This window comes from Cucurbita maxima, unplaced genomic scaffold (assembly GCF_002738345.1).
Source record: "Cucurbita maxima cultivar Rimu unplaced genomic scaffold, Cmax_1.0 Cma_Scf00038, whole genome shotgun sequence".
Lineage (NCBI taxonomy): Eukaryota > Viridiplantae > Streptophyta > Magnoliopsida > Cucurbitales > Cucurbitaceae > Cucurbita > Cucurbita maxima.
Genome location: NW_019272054.1, coordinates 1,690,032 through 1,705,284, shown reverse-complemented (window position 1 = coordinate 1,705,284; position 15,253 = coordinate 1,690,032). Strand labels below are relative to the sequence as shown.

Below are 15,253 nucleotides of genomic sequence, written 5' to 3'. Positions count from 1 at the left end.
TTTTTTTTTTTTTTTTTTTTTGTTATTTTAAAAATAAAATTGTCCACATGAGAAAAATTTAAAATATTTGATCGATAATGAAGAGGTAAGCTGGAACATAGTTTGATACAAAAGAAACCTTATTCGGTCCAAAACCAAAGCCCTATCTTTTCTTGTTGTCGCGACCATGGCATGGAAGGGGCTCAATAAATAGTGTCTATAAATACCCATGCCACCAAAATGGTCTCTCAAATGTGGCCTCTCAAAATGGCCGACCTCTCTCGTCTCCTCTTCTTCTTCCTCGTCGTTCCCATATTTTTGGTTCATGAGGTTTCGGCCATAACCAATCATACAGTCGGGGATCGGAGTGGTTGGACCACTGGAGTAGACTACTCGTCTTGGGCTTCTGGCAAAACGTTCTTCGTCGGTGATTTCCTAGGTAACTTTGTTCATGTTTTGTTGTTAGTTTGTCGTTAATTTTTTAATTGTTTTGAGTCGAAATGAATCAAAGACGAAGAGAGTTTAATTTTCAACTTTGAAGGGTTTGAAACATTTCGGGCTCCCTTTAAGTTTAAAAAACTCATATACTTGGAAAATGTTTCCACACCTTTGTATATAATATTTTGTTTCTCTCTCTAATTCGGATGTGGGATCTCACCTTTCACCCTCCCTCAGGGACCAACCTGGTAGCGTCTTTGCTGGCACTCGTTCCTCTTCATTCTCCTCGTCAATCGATATGGGGATATCACAATCCATCCTCCTTTGAGGCCAATGTCCTTGTTGGCACTCGTTCTCCTTTCCAATTAATATGAGATCTCACAATCTAGCCATTCCACACACCTCTAATGTCTGACTCTAATACTAATTATAACTGCCTAAGTACACACGTAGCAAATAGGGTCCATTTTGAACTTTCCCTCCAAATTTTTAAAATGGGTATGATAGGGAGATCATTCTCCTCTCCAACAAAATCTCACAATCTATTCCTCTGAACCCAACTTTCTAGCAGGCACTAGTTCCACTACCCATCCATTTAATGTTAACAATACATCAAAAAATAAATTTGTTCATAAAAGGTGTGAAATTTTTTGTAGTATTCAGGTACAAGAAAGGGGTGCACAACGTGCTAGACGTGGACGTCTCGACGTTCTCGAAGTGCGCGAAGCCTAAAGATCAACGGCCATTGAATACCGGAAACGATTTCGTTCCATTGACTCTTCCTGGGTTCAAATGGTTCATTTCAACCATTGGCCACGACTGTAAGTCTGGTCAGAAGCTTATCATTTCAGTGGAAAACCCACCACCCCCAGCCAGCGTCCCACAGTTCGCTCACCCCCTGTCCACTCTACCATCGGCGCTCGTCCCTGCTCAGCCGATACCCATGCCCCCCGCCTCTTCTCCTTCAGCGCAATCGCCTGCTCAGAATCAAACTACCCCACAATTGCCAATCGTTCCAGCTCCAAGCCAGAACATCCCACCATCGCATTTGCCTGGTCCGAGTGCCACCGCTCCGCCGCCATCCGGTGCTGCTGCAAAATCCCCTGTTTCCGCCTATCTTGGGGTTTTGGGGGTGGTGGCTGCCGTTCTGGGTAGCATTATTATATGATTATGGGATTGGAATTTTAGGCATTTATTTTATGCATTCAACTTTTACCTAGCTTTTGCTGTTTTATGCTTTGTTTTTTCAGCATTGTATAAATATATCAAGACCAATAAATTTGACCTATGATATTATTTATCCATACTTTTTTATTCACCCAAAAAGATTTCATGCGAGTTACATACACACGATCTTTCATTTATCTAAAATTATGATTATACTTCAACACTTTTAAAAAAATATTTAAAAATTATCATAAATTTATCCTTAATTATATAAAACACTAAAACATTGTCCAAATTCATCTCTGGGATGCTAAAACGATAAATATAATTAAAATAACCAAACCCAACTCAAAAACATTCAATAGGACTCAAGAAATAGTTTGCTTGAGCCACGAAACTCTCTTAACTAGTGTTAGAAATTTAAATATATAAATATTTGAAGCAATATCTACCCCTCAAAAGTGTGAATAAATATGAAAATATTATTACTCAACTAAAGAATTCAGATTTAAGAATAAGAAATAGAATTGGGATAGAAGGTTATTAAACTTTATTGATATTCACAACCTTTCACAATAAGATATAAGATACTAAATAATATCTAAAAAAAATATAAACTAACTGAATCTTGATAATAAAATAAAATATATTATTATTCTAATTTAACTTATTAGGAATATTTAAAATATATTTCTTAACTAATATATTCTTCAAGATATTAAAGGATTACGAATATCATATACTCCATAACTAATTCAAACTCGAAATAAGTTGCACTAAATTCTGACATCATTCTTTTTGTAGGTTTTTTGAAAAATAGTTTAGGTGACACCCGAGTAAAAGAGAGGTACGTGAATGAACCATAACCACATTCGAATGAGAGCGATCTAAATAAATAAGAAAGGCTTAAAAGAAATTCGGTACCTCAATCATAGAAACTCTATAGTCAAGGGTGTTTAATGGGAATAGTTTTCAGTCTTAAAAGCAATGAGTAAGTAACTCGATCATAAAAATATTCAATGTGTCCTTAATGTTTCCTTCCAAAATGTTGAAATGTATTTTTCCACTATATTTGTAAGGAATAAAGTCATAGAGATCCAAGTGTTGAAACAATGCAATTAGAAATATAAATATATGTGCTTCGTAAACATCTCTAAGAAACTTTCTAAGCAGTTGCATTGCCGCTGGCGTTTCTCCACAAGCTGTCAAAAGCCACCCCCACCCATCTTCTTGTATCCTTCAGCGCCCATTCAGCAGCCCGCAGCCAGCTGCCCGGCCGTCCATGGCCGGCGCCCTCATCCCACACACCTATCTTTAAATATGCCTCATTTTCCATCTCCTCTCCCACCCAAAAATCAAACCCATTTCTAAATCTCACAACTTCATCAATCTCCTCCCATGGCCATCTCCACCTCTCATCTCTTCCTCTTCCTCTCCATTGTCGCCATTTTCGCCCCTTCCGCTCTCGCCACTAATTACACTGTCGGAGACGACGCTGGCTGGAACACCAATGTCAATTACACTGCATGGGCTCAAGGCAAGACATTCTACGTCGGAGATTTCCTCAGTAAGTCGTTCCTAAATAAATTTGACTTGTACATGATTTTGAAGTCCCAAATTATCATATATTTATAAATAAGAAATACATCTCTTATGAGGCCTTTTGTCAAGTACAAAACAAACCCATGAGAGCTTATGGGCAAAGCGGATAATATCATACCATTGTCCGTTAAAAGTGACTCAAGTGTCTATTAGTTACTAATGTGTCTCTCCCGAGGCTTATGAAGCTCTCATAGGGAAGGACTCACACTCAATAATTCTCAACAATTCTCCCCTCGAATAAAGTGTGTATAAGTCTCTCCTAAGGCTTTCTCTCCCGAGGCGTATGAAGCTCTCATAGGGAAGGACTCACACTCAATAATTCTCAACAATTCTCCCCTCGAATAAAGTGTGTATAAGTCTCTCCTAAGGCTTTCTCTCCCGAGGCGTATGAAGCTCTCATAGGGAAGGACTCACACTCAATAATTCTCAACAATTCTCCCCTCGAATAAAGTGTGTATAAGTCTCTCCTAAGGCTTTCTCTCCCGAGGCGTATGAAGCTCTCATAGGGAAGGACTCACACTCAATAATTCTCAACAATTCTCCCCTCGAATAAAGTGTGTATAAGTCTCTCCTAAGGCTTTCTCTCCCGAGGCGTATGAAGCTCTCATAGGGAAGGACTCACACTCAATAATTCTCAACAATTCTCCCCTCGAATAAAGTGTGTATAAGTCTCTCCTAAGGCTTTCTCTCCCGAGGCGTATGAAGCTCTCATAGGGAAGGACTCACACTCAATAATTCTCAACAATTCTCCCCTCGAATAAAGTGTGTATAAGTCTCTCCTAAGGCTTATATAACTCTGATACCATGTTAGAAATCACGAAAAGTCTCTCCTAAGGCTTATGTAACTCTGATACCATGTTAGAAATCACGAATCTCCACAGTGGTATGATTTTGTCCATTTTGAGCATAAGCTCTCATGACTTTGCTTTGGGTTTCCCCAAAAGATCTCATAACAATGAAGATAGTATTCTTCACTTATAAACTCATGATCTTCCACTAAATTAACCAATGTGGGACTCAGTCCCAATAATCCTCAACAATGTCGAATAAATGTGTACTTTGCCCGACGACTCCAGAGAAGTAGTCGAGCCTTGATTAAGGAGAGGTTGTTCGAGGACTACATAGGCCTTAGAGGAGGCTCTACAACGTACTTTGTTTGAGGGAGAATTGTTGAGGATTATTGAGAGAAAATCTCACCTCATGAGTTCATAAGTAATGAATACATCTCTATTATTACGAAACCTTTCGATTAAAGAGTAGTGATTCCTATTTATTTATTTATTTTTTTTTTCAGTTTTCAAGTACCCAGCAGGAGATCACAATGTGTACAAGGTCAACGGCTCTGACTTCCAGAATTGCACAGTCCCAGCTGACCAGACTCCATTCAGCACTGGAAACGACCCCATTTTTCTGGCCAAGTCTGGAAAGAAATGGTACATTTGTGGAAAAGAGGGCCACTGTGGGCAAAGTCAGAAGCTCGTGATTACAGTGATGGATATGGCTCCAGCCAATTCGCCAGCACCGCCGCCACCATCGGCAGCAACGAAAGCGGTTCTTTCCGGCCAAATTGGGTTCGTGGTGGTGGTGGTTGCCATTCTTGGGTTGATGATGGCTTAGAAGGGGATGTTTATGTCATTCATCTATTTTATTGTTTGGGCATTGGATATTTGATTATGTTTTGTTTCAGGTTTTATTGGGTTGCTCTCCTAATTTGACTTGTCAGGAATAAATTTAGTTCTTTCTCAGTTCTTCCTAATGTATCGGTCAACTCTTTGACTTTCCGTATTCAAGTTTCTTGGTTATGATAAACTCTTTTTCTTTATTAAATCTCTAAGATCATAGTTTTAATACTTACTCTCGACTATTTAGAGCTAGTTCAACGGTTAAATACTTATTGTTGGATGATAAAAGTCCCACATCATTAATTTAGGGAATGATAAGTGAAAATAGGAAAAATAAATAAATAAATAAATAAATAAAATAAAATAAAATAAAAAAGAAGGGAGAAGAGAATAATCTGAGTAAAAAAAATGACGCAGTTTCTTCAACCCTCCATTTCTCTGCATTCATTGCGCAAAGGGTTGCAATTTTCATCTTCTTCCTCTTTCCTTCACACTGGTTCCTTCAGATTAAGATCCTTCTCTTGCCGAATGTCGGCCGATTCTGCAAATCGAAGCCAATCCATCACCTTGCCCTGCCAACACGAGCAACCTGTGCAGATTCTCGCTGCACCCGGTCTCTCCGATTCCGATTTACGGCAAGTTCGATTCCCTTTCCACTCTTATTTTTCTACAAGAGAATAACTATTTTGTTGAGGCACTATTTAATTCTTGATATTGCAGGAATGCTGTGGATTCATCGTTGTTCAAACAATGGCTGATGAACTTGCAAGGTGAGAGTGGGATTTTAGCCCAGGGAGCCATGTCTCTGAAGCGCGTGCTTATTCAGGTGGTGGAAAATAAACTCATCGAGTTTTAGCTTTGAGTTTTTTGGGAAATCCACTTTGGTCATAATGTAATGAAGGAATGTTTTGTTCAGGGAGTTGATATGTTCGGAAGCAGAATTGGGTTTCTCAAATTTCAAGCCGATATCTACGATAAGCAAACCGGGAAGAAGGTATTTGGCGATTTTGATAGATAATCAGTACTTGGGAAGGTGAATTTTAGCAATGGTTGTTCAAAATAACTTTGGATTATTTGGACAACACTTTGTAAAGTGTGGAGCTGTTTAACTCATTTAGTAAGCAATCATAAATTATAATTAGATCACTATTACTACTATCACTTATTAAAATGTTCCTCTGAAATATGCTCTATTCTTATCTCTTCCCTTTCTGTTAATCAGAATGAAGCCATATTTGTTGGTATTAAGCTAAGGAAATCAATTAGGCACTAATGTAATTAGATTTACTCTTCTGATAAACTTGGATAAAAACAATGCCCTTTCTTATACGGTGTGGATTGTGAGATCCCACATCGGTTGGAGAGGGGAATGAAGCATTCTTTATATAAGGGTGTGAAAAACATTTTAAAACCTTGAGGGAAAGCCCGAAAGGGAAAGTCCAAAGAGGACAATATCTGCTAGCAGTGGGTTTCAACCATTACAAATGGTATCAGAGCCAGACACCAAGCGGTATGCCAGCGAGGACGCTGGGCCTCGAAGGGGGTGGACAACAGACGGTGTGCCAGCAAAGACGCTGGGTCTCGAATGGGGTGGATTGTGAGATCCCACGTTGGTTGAAGAGGGAAACAAAACCTTTTTTTACAAGGTTGTGGAAACCTCTCCCTGCTAGACACGTTTTAATAACCTTGAGGGGAAGTCCGAAAGGGAAAACCCAAATAGGACAATATCGGCTAGCAGTGGGCTTGGGCTGTTATAACATAGCTGGTGTTTTCCACGACCTAAATGTAGTATAGGTTCCAGGTATTGTTTTTGCGAGAGGACCTGCTGTTGCTGTGCTTATCCTTTTGAGTTGCGAAGGAGAAACTTATGCTGTCCTCACTGAGCAGGTAGATGTTTATTTCGTTTTATATGTTATTATTCTTTGAAGTTTATGAGTTTTGTTGAGAATAAATCGTTAGCCATGTAATTGGATGCTAATAACTATCAGAGGTCACAATTTTTAGGTTGTTTATATTGTGAAACACTGCTTGAAATTTGAATCTTGATCACACAGAGTTGAAATTTTATGTTTAAGGTTAGAGTTCCGGTTGGGAAGCTCATGTTGGAATTGCCTGCTGGTATGTTGGATGATGATAAGGGGGATTTTGTTGGCACTGCGGTTCGTGAGGTCCGATCTCTCTCTCTCTCGCTCTTGATGTGATGCAACTTTATGTTTTGTAATGTGGGAAAAAAAAAAAAAGGAAAAAAAAAAAGGTTCCCTGAGTTTATGCTGATATACTAATATGTATGGTAATTTGATTCTTTTTTCTATAGGAAATCTTTGTATTTTCTATAGAAGGGTGAAGGGTTTCTTTGGCTTTTGATGTGTCCTTTGACGTGGTAATCATGGCAGGTTGAAGAAGAAATTGGCATTCGATTAAAGCTTGAGGACATGGTCGATCTTACTGGCTTCTTGGACCCATCGACGGGATGCAGAGTCTTTCCTTCTCCTGTAAGTTCATTTTCATTGATATCAATGGTTCAAAATTTGCCATCGTGAGTAGGCTAGTCTTTTCCTCAGTAACAGTCAAAGCCTACCGCTAGTAGATATTGTCCGCTTTGGCCTACTACGTATCGCCGTCAGTCTCATAGTTTTATAACTCGTCTCATAGGGAGAGGTTTCCACACCATTATAAGGAATGTTTATTTCCCCTCTCCAACTGACGTTTTCACATCCTTAGATTCCTAAATAAATCTGTTGTTTTACTGCAATGTTTTATTAGGAGCTACTGTCTTTTGGGAATATAAGGTAGGTTTGCAATAACCTTCTTAATCTAAGTTAAGTTTCTTGCCAAACAGAGTTGTATGAGGAACTATTAGCAGATATTTTTTTTTCTTTTTCTCTCTTTCCCTCTCAAGCTTCCCTTCAAGGTTTTTAAAATGCGTCTGTTAGGGACAGGTTTCCACCCCTTATAAGGAATGTTTATTTTCCCTTCCCAACTGACGTGGGATCTCGCATCCTCATATTCCTACAAGATCTATGATCTTTAATTTGCAATGTTTTACTGGAATGTTTTATTAAGAGCTACTGTCTTTTGGGAATATAAGGTAGGGTGGCAAGAAACTTCTTATTCTAAGTTTAGTTTCTTGCCAAATAGAGTTGTATGAGTTGCTAGTTGTACGAGGAACTATTAGCAGATATTTTCCTCTTTTGGTGACTTTTTCCTTCTCAAGCTTCTCCTCAAGGTTTTTAAAATGCGTCTGTTAGGGACAAGTTTCCACCCCTTATAAGGATTGTTTGGTTCTCGTCCCATAGATGTGAGATCTCATAATCTACACCCTCATGGCCCAAGGTCTTCGCAGGCACTCATTCCTCTCTTCAATAGTTGTGGGATCTCACATTCTCACACCAGCCTATAACATTCGATTGGGTCTTACTCTCTCCGCAGACGATGATTACCCAAAAAGTTTCCTCTCTTCTAACTAATTCATTTGTGACTTACCCTTTTTTGCAATTTCTTGTGTACACGTCGACTCTTGAATGCTTATCACAGTTCTAAAGAAATCATTACACAAAAGGCATATCCAAATAACATCCTTAGTTTTATACATTGTGGGTTGTTTTGTGTATGAGCAATACTAAACATTATGTTACACGTTGGTGGTTAGGGTGGATGTGATGAGGGAATTGGTCTGTTCTTGTACCGAGGATCTGCAAGTAAAGAGACAATTGCAGAGCTGCAAGGAAAGGAAACCGGACTCAGGGATCATGGTGAGCTGATTAAGGTTCATGTTGTTCCCTATGAAAAACTGTGGCGAGTTACAGCAGATGCGAAGGCTCTAATGGCCATTGGACTCTATGAAATGGCTAAGAAGGAAGGGCTTTTGCCTTCTTTGAAACAATGCTAGCGTCTTCTCTTCACCATTGAACCTTAGACACGTGTTTTCCTTCTTCAATTCAACTTTTTCTGCGTAATGTAAAAGATTAACTAGTTCCTTATGGAATAAAATTATGCTCGTTGAAGTTGGATTCATTATTAGAGATGTCTATAGGACGGGGACGGGGACGGAGACGGGGACGGGGACGGGGACGGGGATGGGGACGGGGACGGGGACGGGGACGGAGACGGAGACGGAGACGAGGAACAATTCTCCATTCTGTCCCTCATCCCCACTAGCTATTTCATTCTCTCTCCGTGTGAAATTTTCCATTTATTATTATTATTATTATTATTTTTTTTTTTTGAGATAGGAGTGGAAATTCCGGCGTGTATTTTTTTTTTCATTTATTATTATTTTTTTAAAAATAGTTATTTTAAAATTTTATTTTCTCACTATAATCTTTATAAATCTTGATATCTATTAATTTTTTTGAGCATTTTTTTAATTCACAAAGAATTATATAAATAGTAAAAATTATAGTAGATTTTCAACTCTAGAAAGGAAAGTACAATTTATTTGTATATGTAATATGTATTAATTTCTTTGAGTATTTTCTAATTATCATATCTTTAGAATTTCTCGTATTCGAAGTTTGTAAAAAATTATGAAATAAAAAACAAAAATATAATTAATTAAATACATGTTGTAAATTATTTAATTGTAATTAATAAATTTATAAAGATTACAATTTTTTTAAAAAAGTAGTAGGTCAATTAATGGAATTTAAATTGAGAAAAAATTGCAATAATTGATATAGTTTTTGGTTGAATTATCAAATATTTAGGTGGAATTAAATTCAAATAAATAAAAATTGAATCAAAACTAACTCAAAAATTATTTTTATTTTAAATTATTATTATTTTTTTTGTTATTATATGATCATATAAATTTTTACAACTTTTTCAATATTTTTTAAAATTTACAATACAAAGGGTTGAGTCGGGTATAAAGAAAACATATCATCAAACCTCTTCCACCATTAGGTGGGCCCCCCACGATGCGTGTGTTTTTCCGATCACCTCTTCCGCCGTTAGGTGAGCCCCCCACGATGTGTGTGTTTTTACACTTTGCATTTTCTTTTACTCATTGAACCTGAGACCTGTGTGTTGTAAGATTGATGCTCTAACCACTTGAGCTATTCAACTTATTAGTTGATAAGTTGGCTCCTCCGCAATGATATACACCGATGGCTTCAACCTGGCTTTGATATCACTTGTTGTTTTTCTATAATCAGCCAGAGAAATTCGGTGAGAGGAAATGGTCGACGAGAGGTTGTTGAAAGAAAAATAAAATGCATAAAATAGAAGACAGAATAGCTGAAATTTTGACTGCCGTCAGGTTATTCAATATTGTGAACAGATTTTCTATTTAAATATAAACTATCCTAAAAATGACTAGAGAGTGGCTAACTAAATCTGTGCCAGTCCCTACAAAATTGCCTTCTAAAACTTTGGTGATTCATTCGACTTGTTTTGTCAAATGGTCAAACGGAGGTATTCTGAAATCGTGTGAATCTAAATAAGAAAAAACTTTTATCTAACAGGAGAAACCCACCGCCCAACGGTTCCAACGATGAGAACCCCAACGAACAAAAAAGGAATAAGATTATGCATAGAGATGTGGAACGCCAAAGGAGACAAGAAATGTCCTCTCATTACTCCTCTCTTCGCTCTCTTCTCCCTCTCGAATACCTCAAGGTACCATTTTCTTCGATGGGCTATGTTCTTTTTCACAAATTAACATTCTTTTGTCATAGGGAAAGCGCTCGATATCTGACCATATGTATGAAACTGTCAAGTACATTCAATATATGCAGAGAAGAATCCGACAATTGTTTGATAAAAGAGATAAGCTCAAAAATCTCTCCGGCGAGAATATGGCCATGTGGAAACGCTTAATTCCTCACGGAGGGATTCAGTGGTGGTGAGGTCGAAAAATGGATTAGGAATTCAAGTTGTTTTAGACACAGCCATCCAACATAGGCTCTCTGTCTCCAACATTCTTCGAGTTTTAGCTGCCGAAGGACTCGAAATTCTGAGTTGCATTACGACCAAAGTAAATGAGAGGTATCTTCACACAATTGAATGCCAAGTTGAAAATGACGGCTTCTATCCAAGCATCGATGTGTGTGAGCTTCGGCATAAGTTAACCAATTTAGAATATCTTCCTTTAGATTAGAAAATTATTGAATATGTGTTTAGGTCATTTCAACGACCAGGGTCAAAATATGTCAAAACAAATAAATGAAACACTAACAACAACTTGAGGGGAGAAAGCTTTTGAGTATATGATGTTTTTCATTTCTTTTTGTTGTTAAAATAACAAACAAACATATCTTTTTTTTTTTTTATTTCTGTTTGTGGGTACGTGAGTGCGATTGATCTTGTTTCTGCTTCTATTACAACACTAGTATGAGAACATTTCTTTCCTTATGTGGTTAGAAAATGCAGGTTTAGGATTTCATAAAGGCATTTTTGGATGAGTATGGTAAAATTACTGTTATGCCCCTATGTTGAAATTTTCGAGAAGCATGTTGTTTTATGTATTATGCAAAGCTACAAAGAGCATATGCACGACTAGAATACAAGTTAGACAATATGGATGAGTATTTATGCATGATGTAAGAAATTATCAAAATGCCCCTATGATTAAAATTGTGATGAATGTTGATTTATATGCTTTCTGTCGTATTAGAAGGGAGGATGAGCTATTGTGATATATGCTCCAAGTGATTAATGGACGTTATCTCTCCATTGAACTTGTTTGCTTGTATGTGTGGATGATATAGTATGTGTTAGCTCTAGGTGTTTGACTGTATTCTCCTTTGTAGAGAGTGTTTATCTGCACAAAGCTCGGGCGCTAGAGTTAGGTTGACTAGATGATGACCTAGTTCAGGACGCCTCTAGTAGACTGAGAACCTTAGGATCGTGAGTGATGGTTAGAGGGCCTAGACCCTAGTGCTCCCAAGTTAAGAAAGACTCTATGAGTCAAAACAGAGCAACCTGGAGCTAGAAGTTCGTGTTAAGCCACCTAGATGCCTTAGGAATCTAATAGACCTCAACCCCCAAATATGACCAAGGTGAAGTTTAAATTATGAAATACGTGCTTAGGTGATCAATAGGTATAACTCCCTAGTAAAGCGATGAGAGAACTAAGTTAAGATTTGTGTGCCACAGGTAGTGCCCTTTACACTTTGACCCAGGTCAAACATTTCCAATAGACCCTACACCTTAGGATTGTGAGCAATGATTAGAGGTCTGGACCTAAGTACACCTAAAGACATGGATTAGCTCCGAAGAGCTAAACCCCTAGCGTCCTAAAATTGAGAGATGAGATTTAAGTTGCTTAAAAGCTCCTAAGAATCTCGTAGGCCTCCACGAAAACCAAAAATGACCAAGATAACTCATCATGCTATAGTAGCGTGAATATTGTCATCAGTCTATCCACTACCCTTTTCACTCTAGTACCGTACCTCAAGACTCTACTCTTGTTCCCATATTGTGGAGCTAGGCGTGCCGATTAGGGTAACACGACACATGCCACAATCTAGTGGAGATGACTAGGGGTCTCCTAAATAGAACCTCTGTGTTGTAAACCTGTCCCAGAGCAGGGGAGTGTGGGATCATGTAGGCGACCTAATAGCTGATTGACACAGAAAATTGGTTCTCCCAAACTTTCACAACTTTTGGTCCAATGGGAGGATCTATCAACTAACCCCATGGACACTGGTCCCATGGGAGGGTTTGTCAAATTGTTGTTCAAATTTAGAACCAGCCGTATCGCATCTTATGAGGTCGCATCTCAACCCAAGACACTTCAGTTCAGTTCAGAAAGACAACCCACCCAAGTCATAGAAAAGAAAGATTAAACCAGCACAAACCCCTATGGGTACACTTTAGTTCAGAGACCTGCTCGAAAAATTAAGGTACCCAGTTGCTCAGATAGCAATACCTAGGCCCGAACTTCTTAGAGTCCTAAGGAAAGCTCATGGATACTTATTAGGATAAAGATGCGATAATAGCCTACAACCAGATTGCTTACGAGGTATATGTTTATACTCATCCCTTTCTCCTTACTTTTTTTTGGTGTTCGTAAGCTGTCGATCGAAGTGAATCAGCATTTTAGAGTTATGCAATCACATTATAGATCATTTTAAAACGTCAGTCTGTCTTTGTATTTGAGTTTTATATTTTGTTTTACAATTATATATCTGATTAATCACACATAGTTTTGAGCATTTGAAGCAAAATTAGAACTTTCTTTCTTTATCAAAGTAGTAAGAAAATGGAACTAAGTAAGAGAAGGAAACAAGCCAAAAGGCTCAAAGAGAGACAACGTGAAACGCTGTCAAGAGTTGTCTAAACACCAAAAATTGCATCAAACAAGCCAAGCAATCTGCAGCCGCATCTCAATGCTACAAAAATAGTGTCATGTGTCGTGTCACATATTTCTTCCACACACACACACACACACACACACACAAACATTCATGCACTCATGTTTTTGTCCATAGCATCAAGACGTTGCCTACGACATCTCGACACGCTATCATTCCTTATTAGAAATTTGTAGTGTTTTTGGGACAGCGTTTCAATGCTAGCATGCCACAGCTACCGAAGCTGAGTTATCAGTCTTGAACTGAATCCAATTCTGTTGGTACACCATCAGTCAACATTGAGCCTACCCATTCAATACATATTCATCAACCAATCACTAGGAGAGTGACCAAAACATATAGGACAGCATTAAGGTTGCCCCATTGAAAGGTGGCCACGGATGAGGAGCTTGCAGCCCTACACGAGAATCATGCTTAGAAATATCCTATGAATCGATCATGTAATATAAACCTTAAAAATTATTATTGAAACACGAACTATACTAATAAGATTTTGAAATCATGCAAATTATTTAAAATTATATAACAAACTTGTAAAAATAATTTTCAAAATTTTTGAAGATGAATAGATTAATTTATGTTATGCTTCGAAAGCGGAACAAATGTACTCACAACACCAATGAACGAAATTACACAAATAGACACCAAAATATTTACGTGGTTCAGAGAGAAGAAGTTTCCCTATATCCATGGGTAGCAACCCATCACTAATAATCAAAGTATTACAAATGAATACCTCACTATCACACAACAAACACTCTCACCAATATGTCACTCAAGAAATACAATGTGACACACAAAACTCTCTCAAATTTTGATATCAAATTCCGATGTCAAATTCCGATATCAACAACCTTCTAGACACACTATTTATATAGGGATAATTCGTGTAGAATATTAATAAAAAAACCATTGCATACTAAGAGGATTTATAACCAAAATAAATAAGATTTTAATTAAAATGATTATAAATTAAATCACCAAATTAATATTCTTATTTAATCAAAATGGTTATATTTTGAATGAATTAATTACTAAATAAAATAAAAAACTTACGACAATTTACAACAATTTCCTGATATAAAATCATCTAAAATTTTAACTAGACTATATCTGCAGTGAAAAAACTAGTGAAAGTTTCGAAAGCTCCGACATAATTCGACATAATTCGTCCCGATTACAAATATTCCCCATTGGATAGAATTATTGGTTCCACATGTTTGTTGTCTCAAAGATGTTGGGGTCGTGTGGGTAAATTAAGGAAAGTGTGGGGTGTTGTTGTTAAATACATATTTGTGGGCGAGGGCTTGTGAGTAAATAATTATGGGTGAGGGGCAGGTGATATGGCTAATTTATGGCATTCTTGAAGCTAATATATTGATGTACAAAAATGGTAAGATGTCTATCCTCCCACTCTTACCTCAACAACATCCCGTCATATTCGAACCATATTCTCTTGCATCCCTTACGATATAGTCACGTTATCTACTCCTCGCTTCTTAAGAGTGAAAGCTATTTCTACAAACTAACACGAGTCATTCCAGCAATTATGGTCACATTACCTACTCTTCGCTTTGTAAGAGTGAAGATTATTTCTACAAGCTAACACAAGTCATTCCAACATGTTGCGTTCTTATTCACATGCATCTTAATCTGAGACTTAACATGATAATTAAGCCCAAAAAAAAGGTACAACAGGTTGATATCATTATCATTGATAGCGGCTGTAATAAATATTTATTAGTTATTGCCTATTTATAACTATTATCACCCAAAAATCAACCAAAGTTTTATTTAATTATACACAATTATTCTTGTGATTGAGCTGTTTTGTCATTATAAATAATAAGGTTGAATTTGATTTAAAACCTGTCAAATAATTCAAATTTTTATGGCTTAAAGTCAAAAAGTAGAACTGTTTTAAGAGAAAAGCAACTCACTTAAATAAATTAATTAATACTTAAAACCTATTTGGAATTTGCAATACATAAATAACAACAAATTTAAATTATTGAACCGTTTTATTAATATATCCAAACTTTTGCATTCGTATATTTTAGAAAATATTTATATAATTTTTTTTTTTTTTTTTTTTTTTTTTTTTTTTTTTTTTTTTTTTTTTTTTTT

At 37.0% G+C, this 15,253-nt stretch overlaps 3 protein-coding genes and 1 pseudogene across 3 annotated transcripts; all 4 read left to right on the top strand.

Moving 5' to 3' along the window:
- The first annotated feature begins 246 nt into the window (after positions 1 to 246).
- On the top strand, positions 247 to 1,585 carry LOC111468880 (cucumber peeling cupredoxin-like). The gene is made up of 2 exons (XM_023114009.1): positions 247 to 418; positions 1,074 to 1,585. Exons 1-2 carry the CDS (start codon positions 247 to 249, stop codon positions 1,583 to 1,585), a joined length of 684 nt encoding a protein of 227 aa, XP_022969777.1.
- Positions 1,586 to 2,982: 1,397 nt separating this feature from the next.
- LOC111468879 (stellacyanin-like) lies at positions 2,983 to 4,803 on the top strand. The gene is made up of 2 exons (XM_023114008.1): positions 2,983 to 3,151; positions 4,481 to 4,803. Exons 1-2 carry the CDS (start codon positions 2,983 to 2,985, stop codon positions 4,801 to 4,803), a joined length of 492 nt encoding a protein of 163 aa, XP_022969776.1.
- Positions 4,804 to 5,185: 382 nt separating this feature from the next.
- Positions 5,186 to 8,830, top strand: LOC111468947 (nudix hydrolase 14, chloroplastic). The gene is made up of 7 exons (XM_023114115.1): positions 5,186 to 5,443; positions 5,529 to 5,634; positions 5,725 to 5,802; positions 6,603 to 6,695; positions 6,884 to 6,976; positions 7,202 to 7,300; positions 8,458 to 8,830. Exons 1-7 carry the CDS (start codon positions 5,217 to 5,219, stop codon positions 8,695 to 8,697), a joined length of 936 nt encoding a protein of 311 aa, XP_022969883.1. The 5' UTR covers positions 5,186 to 5,216; the 3' UTR covers positions 8,698 to 8,830.
- Positions 8,831 to 9,987: 1,157 nt separating this feature from the next.
- LOC111468878 lies at positions 9,988 to 10,918 on the top strand (annotated as a pseudogene).
- The last annotated feature ends 4,335 nt before the right edge of the window (positions 10,919 to 15,253 follow it).

Coding starts and splice junctions, on each gene's coding strand:
- LOC111468880 (XM_023114009.1), top strand. CDS start 247: ATGGCCGACCTCTCTCGTCTCCTCTTCTTCTTCCTCGTCGTTCCCATA. Junction 419..1,073: donor CTTCGTCGGTGATTTCCTAG/GTAACTTTGTTC, acceptor AATTTTTTGTAG/TATTCAGGTACAAGAAAGGG.
- LOC111468947 (XM_023114115.1), top strand. CDS start 5,217: ATGACGCAGTTTCTTCAACCCTCCATTTCTCTGCATTCATTGCGCAAA. Junction 5,444..5,528: donor CTCTCCGATTCCGATTTACG/GCAAGTTCGATT, acceptor TTGATATTGCAG/GAATGCTGTGGATTCATCGT. Junction 6,696..6,883: donor ATGCTGTCCTCACTGAGCAG/GTAGATGTTTAT, acceptor TTTATGTTTAAG/GTTAGAGTTCCGGTTGGGAA.
- LOC111468879 (XM_023114008.1), top strand. CDS start 2,983: ATGGCCATCTCCACCTCTCATCTCTTCCTCTTCCTCTCCATTGTCGCC. Junction 3,152..4,480: donor CTACGTCGGAGATTTCCTCA/GTAAGTCGTTCC, acceptor TTTTTTTTTCAG/TTTTCAAGTACCCAGCAGGA.